General features: G+C 40.9%; 1 protein-coding gene across 1 annotated transcript in view; it reads left to right on the top strand.

Moving 5' to 3' along the window:
- Positions 1-16,528, top strand: part of CLDN11 (claudin 11) — a 131,472-nt gene extending 114,944 nt beyond the window's left edge. Inside the window, exon 3 of the mRNA XM_086949181.1 lies at positions 4,901-16,528. Within this exon, the coding sequence (XP_086805307.1) occupies positions 4,901-5,133 (233 nt within the window). The 3' untranslated portion in view covers positions 5,134-16,528. The remainder of the gene's footprint in view (positions 1-4,900) is intronic.
- Positions 16,529-25,572: the final 9,044 nt, after the last annotated feature.

Here is a 25,572-nt window from a genome sequence, read left to right as displayed (position 1 = left end):
CTGGCTAATTCAAGCTATGAAGATCGGGACTATTAAAAAAGAAGTGGCCTTGTGGTATCGGACTTTGACTGAATTAAAAGACTATTTGAGTCAGGATATCCAAAAACTTTGGAGTGAAGGTGTAGATACCACTAATTTGAGGGATCTTTGGTTGAGCTCTTTTTCATTGCTCTGTCAGACAGTTAAACCGGCTTACCTTAAGCAAAATCATCTTTTTACCATTTATCGGGTTTATTGGTCTCCGGCGAAACGGACGAAATTTTCAGGAACTCAATATGTATGTTAGAGATGTCAGGACCCCTCAGCAAATGACTATCATATGTTTTTAACTTGCCCTGTAATTAAAAAATTCTGGACTGATTTATGTGAATTTGTGACGGATGTAACATGAATCCGAATAGAAGTAACCCCCGAGCTTATATTTTTTGGATTTGGTCAGGATATCATTCTGACCTCAAATAAAACCGTAGCTAGGTTAATTATTTATGTTACCCTACTGGGAAGGAGAGATATTTTTTCTCTGACTGCAAAAACAGCATTATACATGTAAGCCAACAAGACATGGAATGTGGGACTAGAAGTCAGGAAAAGACATGGGTCATGTTGGTCGAGTGGTGCCAGAGAAATGGCGTCCATTGATTAAGCCATAAATATTTTTCGGTCCTGGTCCCCCTCTTTTGTACTCTTGCTTGTCTGGCGAATGAGGGGTTGGAGTGGAAACAGATAGATTTCTTGTCTGGAAAGACTCTATTCCCATTTTGCTATTAGCAGGGGAAAGTGCGTATCGCAAATAGGTTAATTAGCAAGATGAGGACCTAAAAAAATAAAATAAAAAATAAAAAGGTTGCTTTCATGTTTTCGTATATTTCCAGCTCACGGTTACCCTCCCCTTTTTCTCTTTATTTACCCTTTTTCTTTTTGAATAATTCCTTAATAGCTAGTCATGTCTGTCTATACTGGACAGGGGCCTGACCGGGGGAGGGTGAGAGGGGGAAACTATCCACCACAATCGACTTACTTGGTCCTAACGTCTCAAAGGCTACTTTTAGGGTGGGTGGCCTCATTGAAGGGAGAAGGGAGTGGCTGGGTCGGTGGGGCTGTGGGTTTTTTAACCCCCCTGCTTCTGTCTCCAGATTTTCTACTCTATGAATTTGTAAGATTTGTTGTTGCAATGCTATTTGATATGTTGGGGCATTTTGTCTTGCTTTTGTAGAGTACTCTGTTAACATTGTTGCTTACCGGGTTAAATATATGTATTTTTTAAATGGTAGTATGGGAAATAAAAACGTACATATCATACTATACCATAAGATGAGCCCTCCTAAAGGGTCCTATTGCCAAGGCCTATCTAGATGTCAGTATAGCTGCTATATCATTCAATTTTGTAGGGTAGAATTCTACAGAATTGCAAACAAGTTTTTTTTGCTTATTTTGGATCCAAACTGTGTTATCTCTTCTCACGTTTTCCAGGAATATCTTACAAATCTGGAGGGTGTGTAAAAAGATGCAATGGGGTTGGAACTGGATGATACCCAAATATATACAGCCTAATTCATCAACGACCCGTTTTGCGAGTCTATAATAGCGATTCATAAGGAATCGCTATTACAGGCTCGCGAAACGGGATTCATGTAGGAATCGCAAAAACAAAATGCGATTCCTACATATTCCTTATTTGCGATTAGCAAATTGCTAATCGCAAATAAGGAACAACTCCCCATTCATTCATATGGGCCAAAAGGCCCATAGGAATGAATGAGGAGTATTCCTTATTTGCGATTAGCAATTTGCTAATCGCAAATAAGATAGCGATTTAAAGGGTGCCAGGGGTGTCCAAAGGACACCCTGTAGCACCCCTTAAATGCAAATTTAAACAGGTGTTACGCACACACATGTCCAAAGGACATGTGTGTGTGCAACATGCAACTTAGAAAAATGCTTTTAAAAGCATTTTTCTAAGTTTTCGCTATTAACCACGAGGTTTGACCTTGCGGTAAATAGCGGGCCGAAATTGCGAATTCGCTATTTATAAATGGACGATGAATTGCATTTAAGGAATCTCAAATAGAGATTCCTTAAATGTAATTCCTCGCAAAATAGCGAAATCGCTATTACAGATTTTTGCATTTGGGATGATGAATCCCAAATGCAAAAATCGCACTCGCAAAGGGCCAGATTCTCAGAATCTGGCCCTTTGCGAGCGCAATTCAGCGTGATGAATCAGGCTGATAGTCTTATGCATCAGACTAACTATATTAAATTGGCAATTTCCCCAAATGGACAGCTAATCTAGCTTCATCAAGACTGGTTTGATGCAATCATGTGAAAGAAATCATGGTGGTCTGATTTTATCTGGTGTTCTTGGAAATCTTTCACCAGCCTTTCCAGCTACAATTAAACAACTGATTTTCTGTACTCTTTCTGCAGAGAGTATATGGATGACCACAATTAAATTTAGTTCAGACCTTGGCAACTGCACCGGTGATGGAGGACTGCCCGTCTTATTAGAAAGCCTTATATTGGATCTCTGAGCCTTCAGTGCATTCTTTGTTGGGGCAGATGTACCGAAGACACCTATGAATAATGAGAATGTGCCATTTTTTATTGGCCTTTTCAGCATTATTTTTTTATTTTTATGATATAAACTCTCATAGCTGGAGTTGACTTCAGAAAATCTTTATGAAAATGGCCTTGATGTGCAGTGAACTTTCTTTAAGCACCTCCAGGCCTGATCTAATTTCCCTGCCTGGGTCCTGTATGCATGTTGTGTTGACCCTGCAGAGGACAGTAGTGATGGTATGTCTGCCGTAATAGGGCAGATCAACCACCACTGTTGCACAGTAATGGATCGCCCGCCAGGGCTAAGGTTTTTAACAGCAGAGTCAGTTGAGGCAGTGGAGACTTCACTTCACTTCAACGGTTGCCCATGGGGTGGGAGACGCACAGTATAGGAGCTCCGCCAATTATGGTGGGGCTGCCACTTCTTCAAACTCTAAATAAGATGCTTTTCCATTTTAGGAGGCATATTTGTCTGATCACCATTGCACTGATTTTCTATTGTTAGGAAAGAATCAAAACTACTTCACAAATAATCTACCTTTGAAAACAGAAGTATTTTTGCACAATATTGTGTGAATATCCTTCCCATGCCCAATGCTACACAAAGCAACACACATTCTATCAAGTTATGTCAGGTGCAAGCATCACATTACATGAAACACTATTTGTGGAGTAAAACACTGTATAAGTTACAGTCAATGAGTATCTTCAGTCAGGTGTTTCAATCGCAAGGTGTGGAATAACATGGACCAGCAATGATAGCCTGATTTTACAGCAGCAGTAATTGCAAGCTTTGATGGGGCAAACACAAGTATAAAAGCACAGATGATTCATTTCTTGACTTGCATCTAAATAAAACTCTCCATGCTAAAACCAGATGACAAAGTTAACTCATCTAGGGGAAACTCGTAGCCTCTCTCAGTAACACAATGGTATTTAACCGCGTGAACCTTATAAACAATTAACCATTTCATGCCTATTGTGCCTCTCTTTCCCATGACATAGAGAGCACAGTTTTACATGACTGAGTCAAATTTTACTTTATTTAAATAAAAAAAATTTTGGGGTGTACTTTATGCAATGGTTTTTATTAACTAAGCATATAAACGAATACAATTGAAATTTACAGCAGAATTTCGGAGTCACTATATTTACAGATCTCCTGTTTGCTGTAGTAACATAGCTAGATTAAAAATGAATGAAACTTTTTTTAAATGAAACAATCAGACACACAACTCCCCAGTGTCTTTGCCCCTGAAGGTTACATTGTAAGTTTGATCCTCAAAGAATACTAAGTCAATTTCAATTTTTGAACCGATGCAACCACTTCAAATATTTCTGGTGCATACCTCATTCACCTTTACTAGCCATCTGGTAATCTACAATACTTTCTCAAAGGAAGAGTATTCGGTAATTTAAGTTTTCATACATTAATAAAATACAGTTGTTGGAAACATAAACTCAAAAGTGGTTTGAAAGTGTATAAAGTGTCTGATCTAACGTGCATAGTGTACATTTGTTGTGAATGTTTTTTAAATATGCACTGAGATGAATGGGTCATGACCCTGAAAAATGTCATAGTATTTGTTATGGCTGGAATGCAATAACATCTACATAAGAAATAATGATCAATGGATAAGAAACATAACACAACTTCAGTGTGCAATGCTCCAGAAAATATGAAATGAAACAAGCTACAAGCGGAGTGTGACACAGTGTTTTATATTTTCACATACTAAGAGCCTACAAATCTCCTATTGTATGTATAGGAAAAATACTACTGGCCTCATATTGAGTTTGGTGAAAATTGAACATTCTCCAGTTTCTATTTAAATGTAGAGTAGAATTGTCTTGATATGGTTAGAATTGTGGAGAAAATTTAGCCGGTGGATTTTAAACCCATATATAGAATTCCCTCTAGATATTTCAGGATGATTTTCAGTTCCGTCCAAACACTGAGGACCTATGTATTTATATTTTCTTGGTTGGAAATACTTCCTTCAATTATAGCACACAATAACTGATTTTCCTCTCTCACTATAGCATCTTAATTTTGGCCAGATCTTTTAAATTTGGTTGAATTTTAATAATTGTTTAACAATTGATGATAAAAACGTCCCTACTTTACACCCTTTTTGAGCCAGATACATTGTCATACTTTTCAAATTCAATATTGTGCTTTACAATAAAAAAGACATAAACAATCTCAGAATGTTTTTGTAAGATGTTTTTAGCACAGAATCATGCATTCTGATTGTAGTTATGTTGAATTAAAATATTGCCTTGTGGTATTTTATTTTCCACCAAAATTCACTTAAATATTTGCTTTATTTCTTGACAGCTCTTTGTGCCGTCATTGCCACCATCTGGTACCCTGTGGGCGCCCATCGCGAGTCTGCAATTGTGACATTCGGCTATTCCCTATATTCTGGCTGGATGGGTGCTGCTCTGTCCCTCCTGGGAGGCTCTATTGCTGCATGTTGCATGGGGGATTCTGATGCCTTCATTGATAACCCCTTAGCCTACTCCAGAAGATCTGGATCACCAACCCACGCTAAGAGTGCAAATGTATAAAAAGCCATAGTATGTACCATTAAGAAGGCAGATTTTGCCAAGTTTCAGCTTTATGATTTACAGATGATGGACAACTTAATTTATGTGCCTTAAATTTTATGTTGTTTGGTACTGTGTAACACACTATGTCCCAATGCTCGGAAGCAGAGAATCAAGAAATGTGCATTTTCAAAGAAATCAAAACCATTTTGCATTGAATTGTAAGATAAACCAACCCATGTGATTTTTGAAACTACCTATTTGAAAAAAAATGAGGACAACGGATGAAACGTTGATGATCACTATTCTCTTACAGTGAAATGTTAACTTTAATATTGTCACAAATTTAACAGATATACGATCAAGAGTAGTTCTTTTGAAAATCTGTTTTTTAAATTCCCTGTCAAACTTGCTGGAGGCTGTCCCTTGGATGAGAAGTGTTAGCAACAGTATGCAGGCAACAAGCAACCACACAAAATATCGAATGACTGGCAGGTAATTAGAAGAATTTCATGTCATATTGGACATCTGATATGTTCTTCTAGGCTTTATAGAGGATGAACAAGCTGTATTATTGGGCCAACCAGATGAATCCTCCAGGGCACAGCATTTTTTCTTTGTTTTTAGAACTTTGCCTCGCCTGGAGTATGCATAAATACTTAAAAGGGGCATTACTCATATTCTCTACAAAAACTTGGAAAGTTTTATTCCATATAGCAAATTAGCTTTGGGGAACATTCTATAAGGAAAGGATTATTATGAGTGGCAAATATACACATAAGGACAAAAAAAGTTTATGGTGAATATGTGTGTACATTGTTACAATTCCTTTTTTTCCACATTATTCTTCTGCGCATTAGTCCATGTTAAATTGTATGTTCATTATTGACTTATGTGCATTTGTAATATTACACAATGGCTGCTGCAAAGTAGCAGATTTCTCCTTAAAGACAATTGTATCTGAAATGTGAATGGTAAGTTAGTGTGTGCCACTTTTGTTGACTGTAGGCATTATCTTTCATATACCCCTGATGAATAGGTTTGGACCTTTCCCATAGGCATAATTTTTCTTTTGCTTTTAGATAGACTGTTAATTATTTTCAAATGTATCATAGTCTTCAGAAATACACCAGAGAAAGTAGTTGACCAGAATAACAATACAAGAAAATTAAGTTGTGTTTGTCTAGCAAATTTCTTTGCTCCGAGTAGGGGGGTATATGTCATGGAGGGCAGTGTGCCAGCCTGAAAAACCGACTTCATGTTCATCTGTACACTTAGAGCCTGATTCTGATGCAGTTAGGAAGGCCTCCTAACGGCATTTGCTCCATCCAATCGGATTGGGAATGTGTCTTTCCAACCGACTCGGAAAGGTTTCCAACCTACATAGTACAATGTGAGTTAGGTGTTAGGCATATCCCAATCCATACCTGACGTCATTTGGAATGACAGAGCAGTACGGAGCAGAATTGTATGTCTCTACGGGCTGCATTTCCAAACGACTGAGTACGATGCTGGAATTGGACAGCCTTTCAGAATCGTGTCGTCTGACTCCAATCGGCAGTCGGAATCAGACTTTGGAGGCCCATAGTGGACCCCCTGCACCTGGAGCCTTCCCTATCGGGCCCATGGGTCTACCCTTACCAGCCATGCACAGGGTAGCAGGCACCAGGGGTGCCCACCACAGGGTTCCCGTTTTCCCCCAGCCACTCCTTTCTTCAATCGGAGCCTATGCATTCAGTCGGAACAAAGGCTCCTATTGAAGTCAAAGGGAGTCCAACCAAATTGTATTTGGAAGCATCTGGATGCATCGTACTCGGTCGGTTGGACTCTCCCGATCAGATTCAGTTGGAAACCATTCCCAAACCCATTTGGTTGGAAGCTTTCCAAACCTCATCAGAATTGGGCCCGTAATATAAGGACAGACTATAAAACACCAATTCCGGTCTTCAAGTGAAACTGTGTGTCAAGAGGTTGAATTTGATATGACTTGTTAGTCAAAATAAGGTACCTGTCTCTTTAATTGCCATTGTTAAATTGTATTTCCATTGTTTCTTTATTTTCACTCATTCTGGGGAGTTAACTACATTTTCAGAAAAGATGTGTTCTCACTCTGCCAGCCCCAAATATAATGTGACCTGATTGATGACAAAAACAGTATTAGCATTAACCTGATGTGTGTCTATGTAAATGTCCTAATGTGCCCATAGATGAGTAACAGGAAAGACAAACAGTGTTTAAGGCATGAAAATGTAATCCATTTCACCATTGTTTTTGTGCAAAAAAAGTGCTAAGCAATGTGGACTTGCACATGTTTAACCAGCAGGTGCATCACTTACCAAATGCATGGTCCCCAACCAGATGTGCTTTACTTGCAAGACCATGTATGGCTTAATTGTGAGTTGCCCGTCAAATTGGTGCAGCAATACTGCACCCAAAATATTCTGATACTGATGGGTGCTTTAATTACCAGGTGTGATATTACTGCACCATTGTGAGTTTTGGGCTTCGGAACAAGGATTAACCTTGCAAATAGGTGTTACCTTCATCCTACATCTTCCTCTTCACAGTCCTGACCATTGACCACTGTATGTTCAGGGCACAGAATTCACGTATGAAAGAAAAATATCTCCACCGAATATGGAGTAAACAGGAAGTTCCTGTCACATGACCCATTGAGGTGGGGCGAACCCAGATCACATCCTGTTTTTTCTTTTCTGTTCCTGTGTATTGATTCACCATAGAAGCAAGTTCTGTTTGTTGAGTTAAAATCTCATTGTTATATTTGCTTATTTCTTAGTTCTAGTCGTTGTGTTTCTGTAATTTAGACAGCCACTAAATTATTTTCAAGCATTTGTTAGAAGATTTATCTAGTTAAGTATCACGTTCCTGCCGCGTACCGCTGAACAATATGTTTGGTAATCAATTTAATGAGGAACAAAGGTATCGGTCCCATTTAGGTAGCGGTTCCAATGTTAGTACGTGTCACTGTTGCTGAGCAACAACTTAGAGGGTGGAAGTATACTCTTAAAGGGGCCAATCGCATAACTCACCGTATCAGCTTTTGGAATAGAGACATGGAGTGGAAGCGAGTGTCAAAGTGCAGGTACTCTTCTGAGTCTAGCTCACATTTGGAGGCTTTAACTGATCCATCCACATCATGGGAGCCTGTTGGAATGGCTTTAGAATGATGGGGCATATTACCAAGCAATAGCGATAATTATCGCTATTGCTTGGTTAGAGACAAAAATTTACTGCTGAGATGCGGCGATTTTTATCGCAGATAAACCTTGGTATTACCAAGGTTTATCTGCGATAAACAGGCAAACAAACACATAAGGACATAAAAAGTTTATTGTGAATATGTGTGCACATTGTTACAGGAGATAACAGGAGATAGCGATGTTAACAGGTAACAGGAGATAGCGATGTTAGCGACTGTTTCCAGTCCCTAACATCTTGGCACGCCCACTTTGCATGTCATTAGTGATAAATATCACTGACATGCAAAGTAGGGCCCAAGATGGTCGCTATCTCCTACTAGCTGTCGTAGGTAATAGGGAGATAATTTTATCTCCGCTTTCTTGGCTTTTAAAGCCAAAAATGTGGAGATAAACCCCCTTGATAATATGCCCCAATGTCCTTTAGGCCATGATTAATAAAACAGTCAATTCTGCATACACTGCAAGGGAAGGACATGCGCTGCAAATGTATCTAAGCTCTCTCCACTGCCATAATCAAATTCTGAAGATCCGATGAGGAAGAAAGAGGGCACGTTATGAAGGGGGAAGAATTAAAGAAGGTTTTAACCCACTTTAAGGACACTTTTGCTTTTCCTGCTGTGGTTCCTCAGGAGGAGGAGGTAGATTTCTTCTCCCAGTATAGTTGGAAGGAACCAGATGCCCTCCCTCTCCACAAGGCTACGTCAAGGTTTTTTCACTAGGGAATGGGGCGAGGTGGAGACGTCTGATTTTCCTACATTCCTAACTCAAAAATACCCTCTCATGAACTTTAAAAAAGAGTTCCCCCCTCAAGTTAAGGTGGACTCTATTATGGCTGGTCTTGCAGCTATTGGTTTTATAACAGGGGATGGTTCCCTAGTGAACAGGTTGATTACAAGGTGGACACTCCGGCTAAATGAGCTCATTCTGCATTGGGTTTTCCCATCAGAAACATATGCTACATATACAGTTCAGTCCCTACTGCATGACTTCCAAGCCTTGTCAGAGAAACTACAGCAAGGGGAAGACAAGATTGTCCATTGTGGAACAGCAAGTTACTTTTGACTTCCTATTGGCAGCAGCAGCTAAGTCTGGGCCCACCATCAAAGGCAGATGCCAAATATGAATGAGGACTTAGAAGGCCTTCAAGGGTTCCCATGCTTATATTGCAGCATCATTTACAGGCTGTGTGTGTGCCGTTTTGACTGGATGCAGAGTAGTCAACTTAAATGCAATGCAGAGAAAATGGAAATCATTCCATTTACCCACATGAGGGTAATCAGTGGGAAGATTAATGGCCCTCTTTGCTTCCAGCCCACCCCCTCCATCTCTGGTGGTTAAAAACTTAGAAGCATATTTACAAGCACTTAATGCCACAGGAGCTTCACTTTTGGTGACATTCCTGTGGCGTTAAGCTACTTACTGTGGCTTAATGCTGCCTTGTAAATAAGGCCCCCTTTCACGCTACACTTAGCGTGAAAGGAGTGGGCTATGACGCTGCCCCCTATTTACAAGGGTGGCGTAAATAGGAGGCAGCACCAAAATTAAGACCATGAAAAACCTGGTCTTAACATGGCAAAACAAGGAGAAATGTTTAATTTCTCCTTTTTTTGCTGTTTTAATGTGTGCTGCATTGTGCAGCACACATAGAAATAGAAAACCACCTTGAATGATTGTTTATGTGCAGGAAGCGACAGCTTTCTGCACATAAAAAATTATTTAAAAAATGACGATTTACAACTTCTTTGTGGGCTGCACAATGTAGCATACATAGGAGTTACAAATCGGCATTCTGGATTGTCTTTGTGAGATAAGGGATACCTTCCTGCACAAACACAATCATTCCCTCCAACACAGACAGCCTTGCACTATGGTGAAAGGGTGCCTGTGTTGGTGCTAGGCAGACAGATTTAGCGCCAGCACTAGAAGAAACGTAGGGGTGCACTGCATTCATGTGAATACAGCACATCTCTGCATTTTCAGGATGGCAGAGTGTGGAGTTAGCAATTTTTGCTTAACACCACACTTCGCCATTCTGTTGTAAATATGCCCCGCTTGGTTGAAGCTAGATACTACTCTTTCCATGAGGCTGCAGATCTCTGTGGTGGTTGGCCAATACTTTGTGTTGCTCCATACTCTCAAGAAAGATCTCCCCCTTCTGCGTCTGGAGGTGAGAATAGTGGTGGTCCATGCTTTGATCACCATGCATCTGGATAATGCAAACAATCTCTAACTTGGTGCAGCAGATGCTCTGGTGAATCACCTGCAGGTTGTTCAAAATGTGGCAACAAGGTTTCTTTTGCATCTACCTCAGTGATCCTGGACTTCATCTGCACTAAAAGTGCTGCATTGAATGCCCGTTAAGAACCTCATCTTGTTTAAGGCCTTAGCTCTGGTTCACAGGACAGTGCATCTTTCTAGCCCTGGCTACTTGGCGAGGAGCTTCATCCAGTATCTTCCCTCCAGAGCGTTGCACTCTGCCTTTGTCTCTGTCTCACTCCTGTCAATCCTGCGCTTTAGGTGTGACCGAAAGGAAGGCAAAGCTTTTTCATTTCTTGCTGCTAAGGCCTGGATTGAGCTCCCTCATGAACTTTGCCCTATCCCATCTGAGTCCTTATTTAAAAAAAGATTTAAATCTGGCTTTTTCCATAGGGCAGTAGGTTGTCTGTTGGTGGGTGTGTACCTGGGCTCTGCCCGTTAGCACCGGGACCCTCCTCGGGGTAACCTTGCACTGCACAAATCTTTCATTCATTCATTTTCTATAGTTCTCAGAAGGAGCTTCTGTATTATCATCATTCACTTGGAGTAAAAAATGTGGGGCCTCAACTTGAGGATTATTGATAAAATCTGTGGAGGACTCCAAACTTCTTATTCCGCTGAAACCTCCATCCAGAGGCAGAGGATTTCCATTCAGGTATGATTTTTTGAAACCTTCCATGGCTGGGAAAGGGCAGGTTCACCCCTTTCATGGAAGGGGATGAAGCTGTAGCACTTGCTCCATTGACAAGTCCAGGTAACAGCCTGCAATTAGCCCCCCATCACATCCGCTCCAAGAGCATGTCTATCAGAGAGTGGGAGGCCAAATCAGAGACCTTTTCTCTGTCTGGGAGGATGCCACTGACACTTGAGTTCTTCAGCTGGAATAAGCTGGCTATTCTATCACTTTTTCTTCCCGTTCTCCAGATGTTTTTGTACCAACTCCAACCCCTCAGAACCCCCTGAGGTACCTAGGGATGCAGAAAGGGATCTTTGAGCTTCTCTAGCAAGCCATCATTCCAGTGCCAGAATCAAAGATTGGTCTGAGCTGTTATTCTGTGATGTTTCTAGGCTTGAAACTAACAGGGGAATATTGACTGGATCTGTATTTAAAGTCAACCTTCATGTTCCCTACCAGAAGTTGAAGATTGCAGCAAATATTACATCTCATCAATCAATAAATATCTTTAATTATTCAAATTGTACACCATAAAAACACATGTTAAAACACATATGATCACAACATATTAAGATCATTAAAATCATATATTAATGTACTCATCTATAACCCAGCATATAACTTCATGATGCATATTTTGTTCCCTAAAATCAGTGCCCGGGTTCTAAAATTTAAAACTGCATCATAGGGGGCTCAAGGTGTTGTAAAAAAAATCAGGCCCTCTTGTTGTGTTTTAAAAGGTCTTCCACTAAGAATAGGGCAAAGGAACAGTGATCTTGGGAACTAGGACAACGTACCAAATAACGTAAAATGCTTAGTTGATTGGCAGTAGATCCCATAACAGGGGCAGCTCGGTAAAGACATAAACCAAGATAATGTGACGGAAAAAGCTCCTAAAAAGGTAATCATATTAACTCTACACTGGAGGGGTAAAACCTGTGTTCCGGTGCCTTTATCCATGATATTATCTCTCATTTCTCCTAATTCATTTCTTGCTTCATTGGACCTTTTGGATGCCTATTTTGATGTTCCAGTTCATCCATTTTCACAGAGGTTCTTCAGGTTCTTTGCTCTAGGCAGCATTCTCAATTCTGTTTGCTTCCTTTTGGTCTTGCTTCAGCCCCTGGGGTATTCACTTCGAACCTGCTCCTTAAGTGGTACTCCAAAATTCTTTGGGTGTTTTGACATTCCCTTATTTGGATGATTGGTTATTCTTTTCCTCTTCATTCCTTAAAGTACAAGAAACTAGACAGATGGTTCACATCTGCCTGGAGCATCTGAATTCATCATCAATCTCAACAAATGTCATCTACTCCTTACCTAAGAACTCCAGTTTACAGGGGCACTTTTTAACACAAGAATGTGGAAAGTCTTCCTCACTCCTATGCATCAACAACGCCTCATGTCTCAACTACAGAATTTCCTGCAGACTCAGGCAGACCCAGCAGGTGTCAACTGGTTGAGGGCTCAAGGGGACATGTCTACCTCCTTGAATCTCATTCTTTGGGTTCACAGACCCCTTTCCTATCTCGCCTATCACCTTCTAGCACCCTTGAGCCCAAATGCCCAGAACTACAATGCCTTGGTTCCAGTTTCTAAACAGATCATTCAGCATCTCCAGTGGTGGCTTCAACCTGTGAATCTTGCAAAGGGGAATCTGCCTGCAGCTTTAATGTTGACAACTGATGCAAGTCCTTTAGATTGGGGTGCAACTCTGGAGATTAATTTTGCTCAGGGATTCTGGACAGCTGCACAGCGGATGATGACCTCAAACTGAAAAGAGCTTGCGGCAGCCTTCATACCTCTTCTAACTTTTGCTCCCTTCCTCAAGGCCACATTTGTCAAGATCAGGACAGACAATTAGATGGCACGGGCCTATCTGATTCATGTGGGTACTACTCAGTCTCATGTGCTGCCATTTCTAGGAGATCAGACAGAGGCTTGAGCGGAAGAGAACTTGTTGGGTCTGGCGGCAGTGTATCTTTCGGGGAGGGGGATGCGGATCAGCTGAATCGCCAACTTTCTCCCTCTGTGACAATGTGCCTGTCACTTCTAGAGTTCCGGGAGATTGTGGAGAAGTTTGGGCCTCCATAGCTATACCTCTTCGCTTCCATGTAGGATGCCCTTCTGCCAAACGCCTGCTCTCTCCTTGAGTGTCAAAAGACAAGGAAGGTGGACACACTGAGTTTTGTCTGGCCTCAGGGTTTTGTTTTGCCATTCCCCCCTTTTCCCTTGTCAGCAGGGTTTCTGCCAGGATCAGAAGGGAGAGGGCAGAAATTCTGGTGCTGACAACCAAGGTACCCTCTTCTTCACTGCTATTCTTTGCTCCCATGTGGCAGTTTTCACTGTCTCCATCCTCTCAGGTTTCTTCTTCTATCCCACAAATCTATCAAGCAGCTGTCATTGGGAGTTGGGAAATTGAAAGCAAGAGGATAGTGAGCTTGGGTTGTTCCCCTGAAGTCCCCCTTTCAATATAGAATTGTCAGGAGGTGAGCACTCTTTGAAATTATGAATGGCCTTGGAAGAATTTTTCTACCTGGTGTTCTTCTAGGGGTCTTTTCGAGACGTCTGTGAGGGTGGTATTATCCTAGGATTTTTAAGAAAAGGGTTCTTGTTGGGCCTTTCAGTCTGTACCTTACATAGTAGTTTGTGGCAATAAAGGATATTGGGGTCCCTCCATTCTCCCCTTTGAATACTTAGCCTAAGGAGACCAGTGGTTTGTTCACCTGTTAATTCATGGAATTTACCTCAGGTCCTTAATGCCTTGCAAAAGTCTCCATTTGAACCCGTCTTTACAGTGTCCCTAGAGTTCCTGACCCTTAAGATTTTTTTTCGTGTAGCCAGTCCTTTGGGTAGGTGGCTAGGGGAGAATGGGGAGTTGCTTTCTCACAATCCATATTTGAGTTTCAGGACAAGGCAGTTCTTGACCTGACCCCTCTTTGCTTGCTGCACAAGGTTCCTTCCCCTTTCCATCTATTGCAGGATATTGTTCGTACTGACTTACTGGAGGAATTGTTGTTTCTTTCTCTTGATCTAACAAGGGCTCTTAATATTTATCTTGAGTGAACTACCCTTTTCGGAAAGTTGATTTACTTTTTGTACTTTTGAAGTTGTAAATAAAGGCCACCATCCTACTAATTTGACGTTTGCCCTTTGGGTTAGATCTGCAATTTCCATTGCATATCCATGTGTCTTTGTGTCTCTTCCTTTTATGGTTCAGGGATGTTCCACCATTGGAGTTGCTTCATCTTGTGTGGCCTTTTAAGATGCTTCGTTGAAAGACATTTATGCAGGAGCCCCGTGATCTTCTCCCCATATGTTCATCCCTTATTACAAATTAAGGATGGAGGAAGGGTTATCTCTTATCTGCAGTTGTCAGTTCTCCAGTTCCTGCTGCTGTTCACTACTCTTTTTCTTTGATTCTGAAATAAATTATTTTGCTTCTTTATATGTGGTGTCATTTTTCCCACATGGGTTTGGTATACGCTAAATGGTCAGGACTGTGATGAGGAAGAGGGAGAAAGAAGGTAATGGCTTGGTTACTCACCAATAAATTTCATTACTCAAAGTCCTCGTCTTCCTCGTCAAAGTGCTGTATCCCTCCCTCAGACCCATGGAAGTTGGAGGGGGGAAATGTGCTTTTTAGTGTGCCTGCTTTAACAGGATGTGAACTTGATTCGCCCCACCATTATGGGTCATGTGACAGGAACTTCCTGTTAGACTCCATATTGGGTGGGGATGTTTTCTTTTATAGGTGAATTCTATGCCCTGAACACAGAGTGCTCAACGGTGAGGACTGTGACATGGAACACCATGACTTGAAGTAATGAAGTTACTGGTAAGTAACAAAGTCATTTTTGCACTGATTTCAACACATGTTTTACCAGCTCCAAAGACCAAGGGCCCGATGTAGGTGTCCATTTACCGGCCGGTAATGGCCGAATTCGCCCGTTACCGACCGGTAAATGGGTTTTCAGATGTAGGGGCCTATATTTTACCGATTCTGTAAATTGACCGAATCAGTAAATTTACAGAATCGGTAAAATACCGAATCAGTATATTTACCGATTCGGTAAATCCACATGTAGTTGGCAATCCTAAGAGTGCCACAGGCCCTTAAGAATCGGCATTTTACCACCCAATCCTATTGGGTGGTAAAATACCGAATTCAGGTGTGCATGCTCATCTGTGCATGCACACCTGTGCAATGTGACACACAGACATGCCCTTAGGGCATGTCTGTGTGCCACATGGCACACATGCCTGTATTTGGGGTGCTAGAGGGTGACAAGGTGACACCCCCTGCACCCTTGCTGAAATCGGTATTTACCGATTGATTCCTATGGGCTTCAATGCCTATTGGAATCAATGGGCATTACCGAATCGGTATTTACAGAATCGGTAAATACCAAATCTTAACGATTCGATATTTACCGATTCTGTATTACCTACATCCCCCCCCTCTATTTTACCACTTCTTAAATACCGATTCGGTATCATTCGGTATTTAAGAAGTGGTAAAATTTACTTACCTACATCGGGCCCCTAGTCTCTCTGCTGGGAGTGTCTTGAAAAATGTGTCAGAGGAAAACATTTCACCGGCAAAACTTATTATCCCAATGCAACATCAAATTGCACCTACCTGGAAACTTGAAGAAGGGCCACACTTTTTAGAATATGCTGAGCCTTAAAAGCTGGAAATTGTTGTTTGCTATTGCCTTCGCCATTAGCCCACCAGCTCAGGTTCAAAATCTTTGACTTGTAAATTAATGTTCATCCTTAGTATTTTAATAAAAGCATGAAATGACAATAAATAACGAATGAAATACTACAAAGTATAAGTTTACCTTTGTGAACCAGGTCCTTTGTATGTATTAAACTACATTTTCCAACTTAATTTATTATGAATCCTGAGATGTTGATATTAAGGAGGCAGAAAAAATAGGCGAATAACTCACAGAGTAAAATTGTACGTACCACAGTCATTTTCATGTTACATTTTTGAAAGGGTGCAAATAATTCCTAACTTTAATTTTATGTTTCGCTCACCTTCTGTGTAACTCTTGTATGTACCTGTATTACATTTTGCATTGATCTAAATGTCATTACATACCCTTTACTTAAGTATTCACCTTCAACATGTTTTGTCTATTTATTTGAAGATCTTCTTTGTATCACATAATGAGTTAATTGCAATGAGTTTTTAGGTAATGCTTCAACCTTAAGGGAAATACATTAAAATTCGACTGGTTCTTTTCCTTAACGTTTGTACTATTTTTGGATGCAGTGTGCGTTGTCTGTCTGTTTCTAGTGAACATTGAGCATTATTACATTGTAAACAAATGTAATTACCTATGTATTATATAGCTTGCATTTTTTTAAATAGCTTTGCAGACTTGTATCTCATCTATAGATTCAGCACACCTCACTGTTACCTGGCTTGGGCACCCATACACATCATTTCTCAGCCCAGAAAACAAACTTTTAGCAATCTGAAAACAATGGGGCATATTTACAAGCTCCTCTCCCCACTGCATCACTTGTTTTGATGCTTCGGTGGCGTAGCACCATTTTTCATATTTAGAAGGTGGCACTTAGGGGCATATGTAGGTAGGCATTTCCGATTCGCAAACGCTGGAATTCGCAGAATTCCGGTGTTTGCAAATTGCAAACGTTGCTTTGGTATGTAGGTGCATATTAGCAAAGTAAGGAATCGCAAAAATTGCGATTCCATATTTTGCTCAAGCATTTAAGGAATCGCAATTTTGTGATTCCTTAAATGCTGTGTAGGAGTGAATTTTAAAATGCGATTTTGGCTTAAGGAATCGCAAAATACCACCTACTCCAAGTAGATGGTGTTTTGCTATTTCCTTTCAAAATGGATTTTTTTTTTATTTAAAGTGCCATGTGGCGCTCAGACATGCCCTTAGGGCATGTATGTGTGCCATATGTACCTCGAGGCACATTTCCAGGGGTGCAACAGGTGTCCTTTGGACACTCTGGCACCCTTGGAATTGCGATTCTCAAATTGCGATTTTCTCATAGAAAATCGCAATTTGAGAATGTATCCCTATTCATTCCTATGGGCCTCTTGGCCCAAAGGAATGAATGGGACACTCATTCCTTAATTGCGATTCGCAATTTGCGAATCGCAATTAAGGAATGTTAGAGATTTGCAAAAAAATTGCGAATTATTACCTACATTCCATTTTGCTATTCTCAAATAGCGATTCCTTAAAAATCGCTATTTGGGAATCACAAAATGGAAATTACCTACATATGCCCCTAAGTCACTTAGCACAGATTAACGCCACCTTGTAAATATGCCCCTTTCCACCAAAGTCCTCTGTGTCAAAGCGGCATGCAATGGGTGTTGCTGTGAGTATTCCTCTGAAACACCCATTTTGACACTTCCTCAGATTTACAAGGCTGAGGCAGTCCCAAAAACTAATACCATGGAAAACCAGGCGTTAGAATGGCGATTTATTAAATTCTCCTCGCTGTTTGCTCCTTCCATGTGTACTGCCTTCTGCAGCACACATAGAAAGAAAAAATCGCCATTATTGATTGTTTATGTACAGGAAGGTGACCCTTCCTGCACATAAACAATTGCCCCTGTAGGGTATGCACCCTTGCCACATGACAGCAGGGTACCTGCACTGACTCTAGGCAGCTTTTTTTGCGTCAGCACTAGGGGAAGGACAGGGGCGCGCTGTATTCTTATGAATACGGAGCATCCCTGCATTTTCAAAATGTTGGGCCATCCGTACATCACTTTTTCCATGTTAAAAATGACGCAAAAGTGGCCAAGTGGCTTGTAAATAAGCCCCTAATTTTTTATTTTTCCTCAACCAAAAGACACAAGTATTAGAGCATGAAGTGCATGACTGTTTGTGATACAAGATTGAATGTGTTCGTACAATTGAGAACACCAAATACATTATATAGCATAGAGGTCCTGAAGAAAGCTAGGACTCCTGGTGCTTCCTGCAACGACAGAGGAGATATAATGGTGTGGCAGCGGCTGACGATGCGAGGAAGAGGTACGTTTTCTTTTTCTTTTTTCTTTTATTTATTTTCTATAAAAAACTGCTGCAAACCCACCCCGCCCGACCACCCTACGGTGAGTTAATATGCTGTGGACAATCATAAACCCTTGTGACAACAGCAGCTGAGCTTGCAGCTTTGCATAAAATCATAAAAAAATCACCAGTGCATTCTTCTCTAGGGTGGGGAAATTGGATATCCACTCATGGGCTTGGTGCTAGAATGTGAGCAATCAAACTCAATGTGACATAGGAAAATAAGGTTGCACCAATGAACATTCTCCTATACTGACTCCTTTCATGAACTAGGAAGATGGTAACTGAAGCTCCAACTTTCTTACCGGCCGCATTCATCGAAGACAATACAAAGACACTGTGCTGTAAACTCTTCTAGGTAACTGTTCAGGATATGCTGTCTTTTTGAAATTGCACTCCAAATATCTCCTTCTTCTTTTTCCATCCCAAAGTCTCTGGAGCAACTGTACATCTTTTTTTATCAAATTAGTTGTTGTGAACTTTTATTCCAAACAGGCGTCACTCCAAGATATTGCATAGTTGAGGAGCTGGACTCTTCCTCACTTAGCATTAGTCTCATCTTTGAGTTTATCCCTAACCAATAATCTGACATATTCAACATTCTTTCTGCCTTCAAACAGACCTTACCACCACTAGACATATGCAACAGTAAGGTAATAAATATTCAATTTTTCTTCCGCTGTCATCTCTATTTTTATCAATATCACTCTTGCCTCCAGAATCATAATTCCCAAACTCAATCCAATTATTATGACACTACTCACAAAACCAATATAGGGAGGCAGGGCCAGTTGGGCTCCAGTACAGGCTTGACAGCTGTAGGGTGGCCCTATTATTGGAGCCATTTTTTAAATGCTGGGGTAGGAGAGGATGAACTAAATTTGTTGGGTTTCATCATTTGGGTGTGGTGGCTCACATGTTGAGTGGTTCTATGGGTTCGAGGGCCTGTGTAGATCCAAGTTTCACACTGTGTTTTTTGCTCTCCTGGCTGGAAAGATTGTAGGGGCATATTAACAAGGGCAGTATTGAAGCTTTAGCATCACTTTTTGTCGCTAAAGTGTCGATATTTTCATTGCCCTATTTCCAAGGTGGTGCTAACATGAAGTAGCGCATGTTAGCACCCGTTTTCCCGATGCCTCGCTTTGAATCTCTAATGAGATGCAAAGTGGGCGTCACTGGGCGTACTCCTGACGGACTACCTTGTAAAATATCGCTAAGGGTACATCGCAATATTTACAAGGTGGCCCACACATTTTAGCAGACGTTAGTTTTTGGCAAAAACCGCGGTTTTCGTCAAAAACCAACGTCTGTTAAGACACTGACTTAACAACACCTAACAATGGGGGTGGATTATGCTGTTATGACCACAGGGTCGTATCAGCAAGGTTATCACCGTTTTCCATGGCACATCGCTGGAAAACCAGCGATGTTCGATAGAAAACATCGTTATTGCTGGAAAATTATCACCATTGCGCTATGCGTTGTTAATACAGCGATAGCATGGCGATAATTGCCAGCGATAGACAGCGATAAATAATTTCTCACTAAGAGCGGCCAGCGATCACTGCTGCTTGATAATATGCCCCAAAGTGCCGACTTTTGCTTTGCAGAGCCCTTAACCTGTTTGGCATGGACAGGTGCATTTTCACTAAGGATATTTGAACATCAGGGGAGCTTGTTTGAGTCACCCAAGTGGGTACTGGAAGCTAGATAGTTTCCTGCAAATAGAGGCAAATGTATCATTGAGGAACAGAGAGCGATTCGATCACTTGGATTAGGAATTTTGAGAAATTGTATTTTTGGTTCAGGGGTTGTTAACCCTACTCAGGCAACAGCCCCAATACCTGTCAGGGTGAACCACTAAAGTCACTAAACTAATCTGTGCTTAACCCTCTAGCGGCTTAGCACAAAGCAGTCAGGTTTAATTTGGAGGCAAAGAGAAAAGTATTTATGTAGTACTTTAGCAGTATTAAAGTGAAAAGAAAACAAAAGAAAATTCCACAACAATTTAGAAAAATAAAATAAAGCCCTCTGTGGCCATTTTCATCTCTGGAAACTGCAGTGTTATTAATGTACTTTTTTGGCAAAGCCTTGTTTTTAGTATATGCAAAGCTGCAGCTCCATACTCCCCGCAGTTAGCTTTACCCTGCCTCTTTGATAACACTCTTTTCCATGGATAAATAAGTGGAAAGGTACATCACATACCTCCACATTATGTGAGCTTCACAGAATGGGATACTTTAAGGTCCTAATGAATGCCAATACATCTCTGTTGAGGATCTAGTTGGCAGAAACATGTTGACCACTGATCAACGGCATATAGAAGCAAGGCCAGTTGACCGCGGTAGAGTCTCTTCACTCCCCTTTTTAATCCTGACCCAGGCACTCAATAATAAAGTTAAACACCTGCTCTGGAGTCAATTTTAAATATCATTATCACTCTTCTCACTTATTTCATGCTCTGCTAGCCTCAACATCTTTGAGTACCCCATAGGGCTGCTACCATATATCAAAACCTCCAAAGAGCTGTTCCTTCTCAGTGTAAGGAGTTGTACACCGCACAGTGATTTGCGGTCATGGTGTGAGGAGAATCCCTGTGACAAAGCATGCCATCTCTGGTGAGTACTGGAATTTGCCCTAAAAAAGGAATACTTTTATTCAGCAAGGCTTTCACCAATTTCTGTTTCACTTAGACCAGAGCATTTTATTTGTGTAAAGGAAGCTCAACTGATACCAGCCAAGGGCCCAGGGCCTGGTGAGGAACCTCTTGGGGATCAGGATCTTACTCCTGCAGAGCAGGGTTCAGGCAGGTCCAATTGCAGGTCTGGGCAGGTCCTGTGCAGCAGGTCAGCTGGGCAATTGCAGGGAGGCCTCTGGAGCTTGTTATGTGCATGTGATGGAGCGAGGTGGAAAAACAAAATTTTGTATACCCCTCGTGAAGTCACTTTCTCACAACAGTAACATGAATTAATCGTGTGGTTTTGAAAACGAATCAACATAGAATAGAATGCACAGACAAGTACACGTGGGAAACTAATTTGCTTATGTTGCAACTATAATCGACTAAGTGATGTTGTTGTGTCTAAGAATTAATACAGCAGCAATAAATTAACCAAAAGCGGCATGAATGTGCTTTCTGTTTGTTTATTTGTGGTAAAAACATGAAGACTGGTGAGTAAATTACGCATATATGTTGCTTATTCTGCTAGGTAATAACTAACAGGGATACCTTAGTAAGGGGGAAGGTAAACAGAAGGGTTGTAATTCAACAATTAACGTTTAATTGTGTTTGTTTCTATAATAGTTCCCGTTCTGGCCTGTGAGGCCTAGAACAAAATGGACGTTTAGGTGACTCAGAGATTTCGGTGCAGTACGCATGCGTATGATGAAATGATCTGCAGACAAATATGAGCTGCCTGTGCCTGTACAGAGTGGGTCAAGGACAGCGTGCCCTGAAAGTCCAGCTGAGTGCCAACAAAATGGGCGTTCGTGTTGAATACATGAGAAAAAATGCAAAAATAACAACTTAAGGACACGAGTGAAACAGATATAAGAAAAGACAAAGAACCATTTTCATAGCGCTGACCATGCGGAAATTAAACAATAAGATGATAAGGTTATGCTCATCCACCCCTCGAATTGACCAATCAAAACTGCTAAAAGACATTGATAGTTACTTTATTAGAAAGATTACTTAGGGGAAAAGGGTATAAAAGAGTATGTCTGGACTTAAGAAAAAACTCTCTCTTCTTCAATTTTCATCTGTGTATCCTGACATGCTGCTGGAATGCTGAATTTTCCTGACGAGTAAGAACTTTGAAATTTTTCTGAACTTTAACTTTACTTGAATGAATACGGAGTCTTTAGATGAGGTAGCTAGAGAGAATAGGGAGATGGACTTTGGGAACTATTATGTCTTTTGCTAATATTCATGTCCTATAATCTCAATAATAATGTGTTTATTTTTTGAACTTTGAATTAAATGAAATATAAATGTATGAGTTAAAGTTCTTTCTTTTCCTTAAATCTATTTTGCATTAAATGAATAAACAAGTGAATAAATACAGGTCATGCTGGAAGATTTCTCTTTAAATAAAAATTTGATAAATGAAGAATTAAGCTCGTCTGGTTCATCCTTAGCCTAATTTTTACTAACAGATTTATCGACAATTAATGGTGGTGTGTCTGAATAAATTGTCTCATTGATAAAACCATGGTGAAAATGATTTAAACTGCAGATGTACATATTATAAATATTTAGCTTAGTTTTAGACACTTCGCTATGATCCAGCAGCTCTCCTTTGATTCACACCAATCCATGAAGTAGAGAGAAAGTATGTATGAGTGACTCGATGTGTCATGGGCCCCACTGATGAGTAAATGTATGATTTAATACTTCAGGGAAAGGTGATGAGGTTTTAAAAGACATTTCCGGAGTAGAGCTGCATCACATGTAGCTCTGAATCAGAGGTCAGCCAAATGACCCTTGGAGTTAATCTGCCTGGAATGAAGGGAGCAGGTCCAGTTTTCTCTGAGAGCAATGCAGGTCTCAAGCATCACGGCTGTCTGCTGGATAGTCCTTCCTCTTCAGTATCTAGAGGTTCAGGAGTGTACTGAAGAGTGATTTGACGGTCCTAATTGTATACCGAGTGCCAGCTTTGAAGTAGAAAAAAGTTTGGACACCTGGTTCTGGAATTTCTTTTCTCCCTGCCTAGACCCCAAGGAGTCTAAAGTCACAAAAGGCTAGTGTGAAGGTCATTGTCAGTGTGCTAAGGCAGCTCCTTTGAAATGTATTTGGGGCTGTCCACAGCTCTGCCCCTCCCAACTTATCAGGATGGCCCATTCTGGCAACATCTAGTCCCACTTTATGTCACTGTCTGGGAGTAATACACAAAGGTCAACTGGCAACTACACCTAGTCAAGTGACATATATTGGCTACAGGCACAAAATGGTTAGGACAAGAACATGGCAACATTCTAAAAGTGTCATTTTCAGGACTGAAACTTAAAATCCGATTTAAACTTTATAGAGGATTTAAATTATAATGCTTTAGACACCAAACATGACATTTCTTCCTGTCCCCCAAAAAGCTATCACTTATTAAATGTAAAAGGGTAACCTATTACTGTCCTATGACAGAGATAGGCCTTACAGTAGTGAAAAACTCATTTTAGAGTTTTTCACAACCAGGCCACAGAATATTTAAAAGCACATATCTAACTTTTTAAATAAAATGGATCCTGTCTTATGGGCTGTTTAGGACCTACCTAAGGTGTGACGTATATGTACTAAAAAGGGAGTTTTAGACATCTTAAATGTTTTGCTTTGCAAGGTCGAATTGGCAGTTTAAAACTGTACATAGGCTGCAATGGCCACCCCGAGAGAAGTTTTAAAAGGCTACTTAAGTGGGTGGCACAATAAGTGCTCCAGGCCCAATATTAGCATTTAATTTACATGTTGTACCACTTTACCAGGGACCTGTAAGTAAATTAAATGTGGCAATCAGGTATAGGACAATTTGATCAAGTTTTACAGAGAGAGAGCACAATCACTTTAGCACTGGTTTGCTGTGGTAAAGTCATCAGAGTCTTAAAAGCCTACTACAAGGTGTCCAGAAAACAGGAGGGGTGAAGGCAACAAGTTTGGGGGTGACCCTGCATTGAGGGCTAAGGTCAACAAGAATGAAGGTGCAGATCGCTCTTTTAGAGTAAAATATGAGTAGTGGCTTTGATTTAAAGCCTTCACAATAATAGGTCAGAGAAGATTGTCATTTGTGAGATCAATGCAAGTGTTGTTGACTGTGGATTGTTTCCAGGTCACATTGTTCTACATTCAAGTCATGCTTATTTGTGCATTTCTCTTTCTTTAACTGTTTAGCTAATGCAATTAAGACCATTTTACTGGCAGAATCTTCAGAGGCATGAGGCTTTCTTTCACTGAAGGTGAGGAACAAAAACCACCCTAATTAACAAAAAGGAAAAAAATATTCTATGCCTGATTGGAGTGCCTTCACCCAGGTCACTGCAGCTTCCATTTATTTATTTATTATTTATTTTTAATATTTGTAAAGCGCTGCTTATACCCGTGGGCGTCAAGGCGCTAAAACCAATATTGACTAAGGAGACATGAGGGCATGAGTGAATGGATCAGATATGACGGAATGAAAATGAGATTACTGAGAGAACAGCCAGGTTTTCAAAAGTTTACGGAACTGAAGCAGTGTGACACTTTGTCTGATATTGAGAGGCAAGGTGTTCCAGAGTCTGGGGGCCGCCACCAAAAAGCGTCGGTCACCCCAGGAGACTGTTTTGGTACGAGGGACAACCAGTTGGCTGAGAGTGGCTGATCGTAGAGCTCTTGTGGGTTTGTAGAGTTGAAGTTGGTCTCTTAGAAAATGTGGTCCTTGATTATTGATTGATTTGAAAACTATACCGAGTGCTTTGAAATGAATTCTTTTTTGTACAGTCAGCCAATGAAGATCTTTTATGTTTTTGGAAATGGGTTCGAACTTTGTTTTGCCGGTGAGGAGGCGAGCTGCTGCGTTTTGTATAGTTTGGAGTTTTGCAGTTACTCTGATTTGAGCATTGAGGAATAAACCATTACAGTAATCCAGGGATGAGAGGACAAGGGCAGAAACCAGTGTCTTAATGGCAGAGTCAGGAAGAAAAGGGCGTATTTTGCGGATCATTTTTAACTTCAAGTGCGCTGTGGATACTGTTTTGTTGGCATGATTCATGAAATTAAGTCCATCATCAAAGGTGACACCCAAATTCCTGACCTTCGAGGTCGGCGTGGGAGGAGTACCGAAGGTCTCTGGCCACCAACAGGTGGACCAGGCTGGGGAGAGTGGACCAAAAATGAGTACCTCAGTTTTTTCTGAATTCAGCTTTAAGCAGTTTGTCGCCATCCAATCTCCTATGTCTAGGAGCCCTTTCTTAAATTTTTCAGCTACTTGCTCTCCGTCGCCTTTAATCGCCAACACTAGTTGGGTGTCGTCGGCGTACGAGGTAAGGCTCATCCCATGTGCTTTGATGGTCTTAGCTAGGTCCGACACATAGATGTTAAAAAGTGTCGGACTAAGGGATGAGCCTTGAGGAACTCCGCAGGGGGCAGAGAGTTGAGCTGATTGAAAGGGTCCCAGGATGACAGCCTGCGTTCTTTTGGCAAGGAAAGAAGCTATTAGGTTTTTGTCAGTATGGCAGATGCCGAGTCCTTGGACACGGT

This window comes from Lissotriton vulgaris, unplaced genomic scaffold (genome assembly GCF_964263255.1).
Source record: "Lissotriton vulgaris unplaced genomic scaffold, aLisVul1.2 SCAFFOLD_1346, whole genome shotgun sequence".
Taxonomy (NCBI): domain Eukaryota; kingdom Metazoa; phylum Chordata; class Amphibia; order Caudata; family Salamandridae; genus Lissotriton; species Lissotriton vulgaris.
This window is presented reverse-complemented; position numbering and strand designations above follow the sequence as displayed.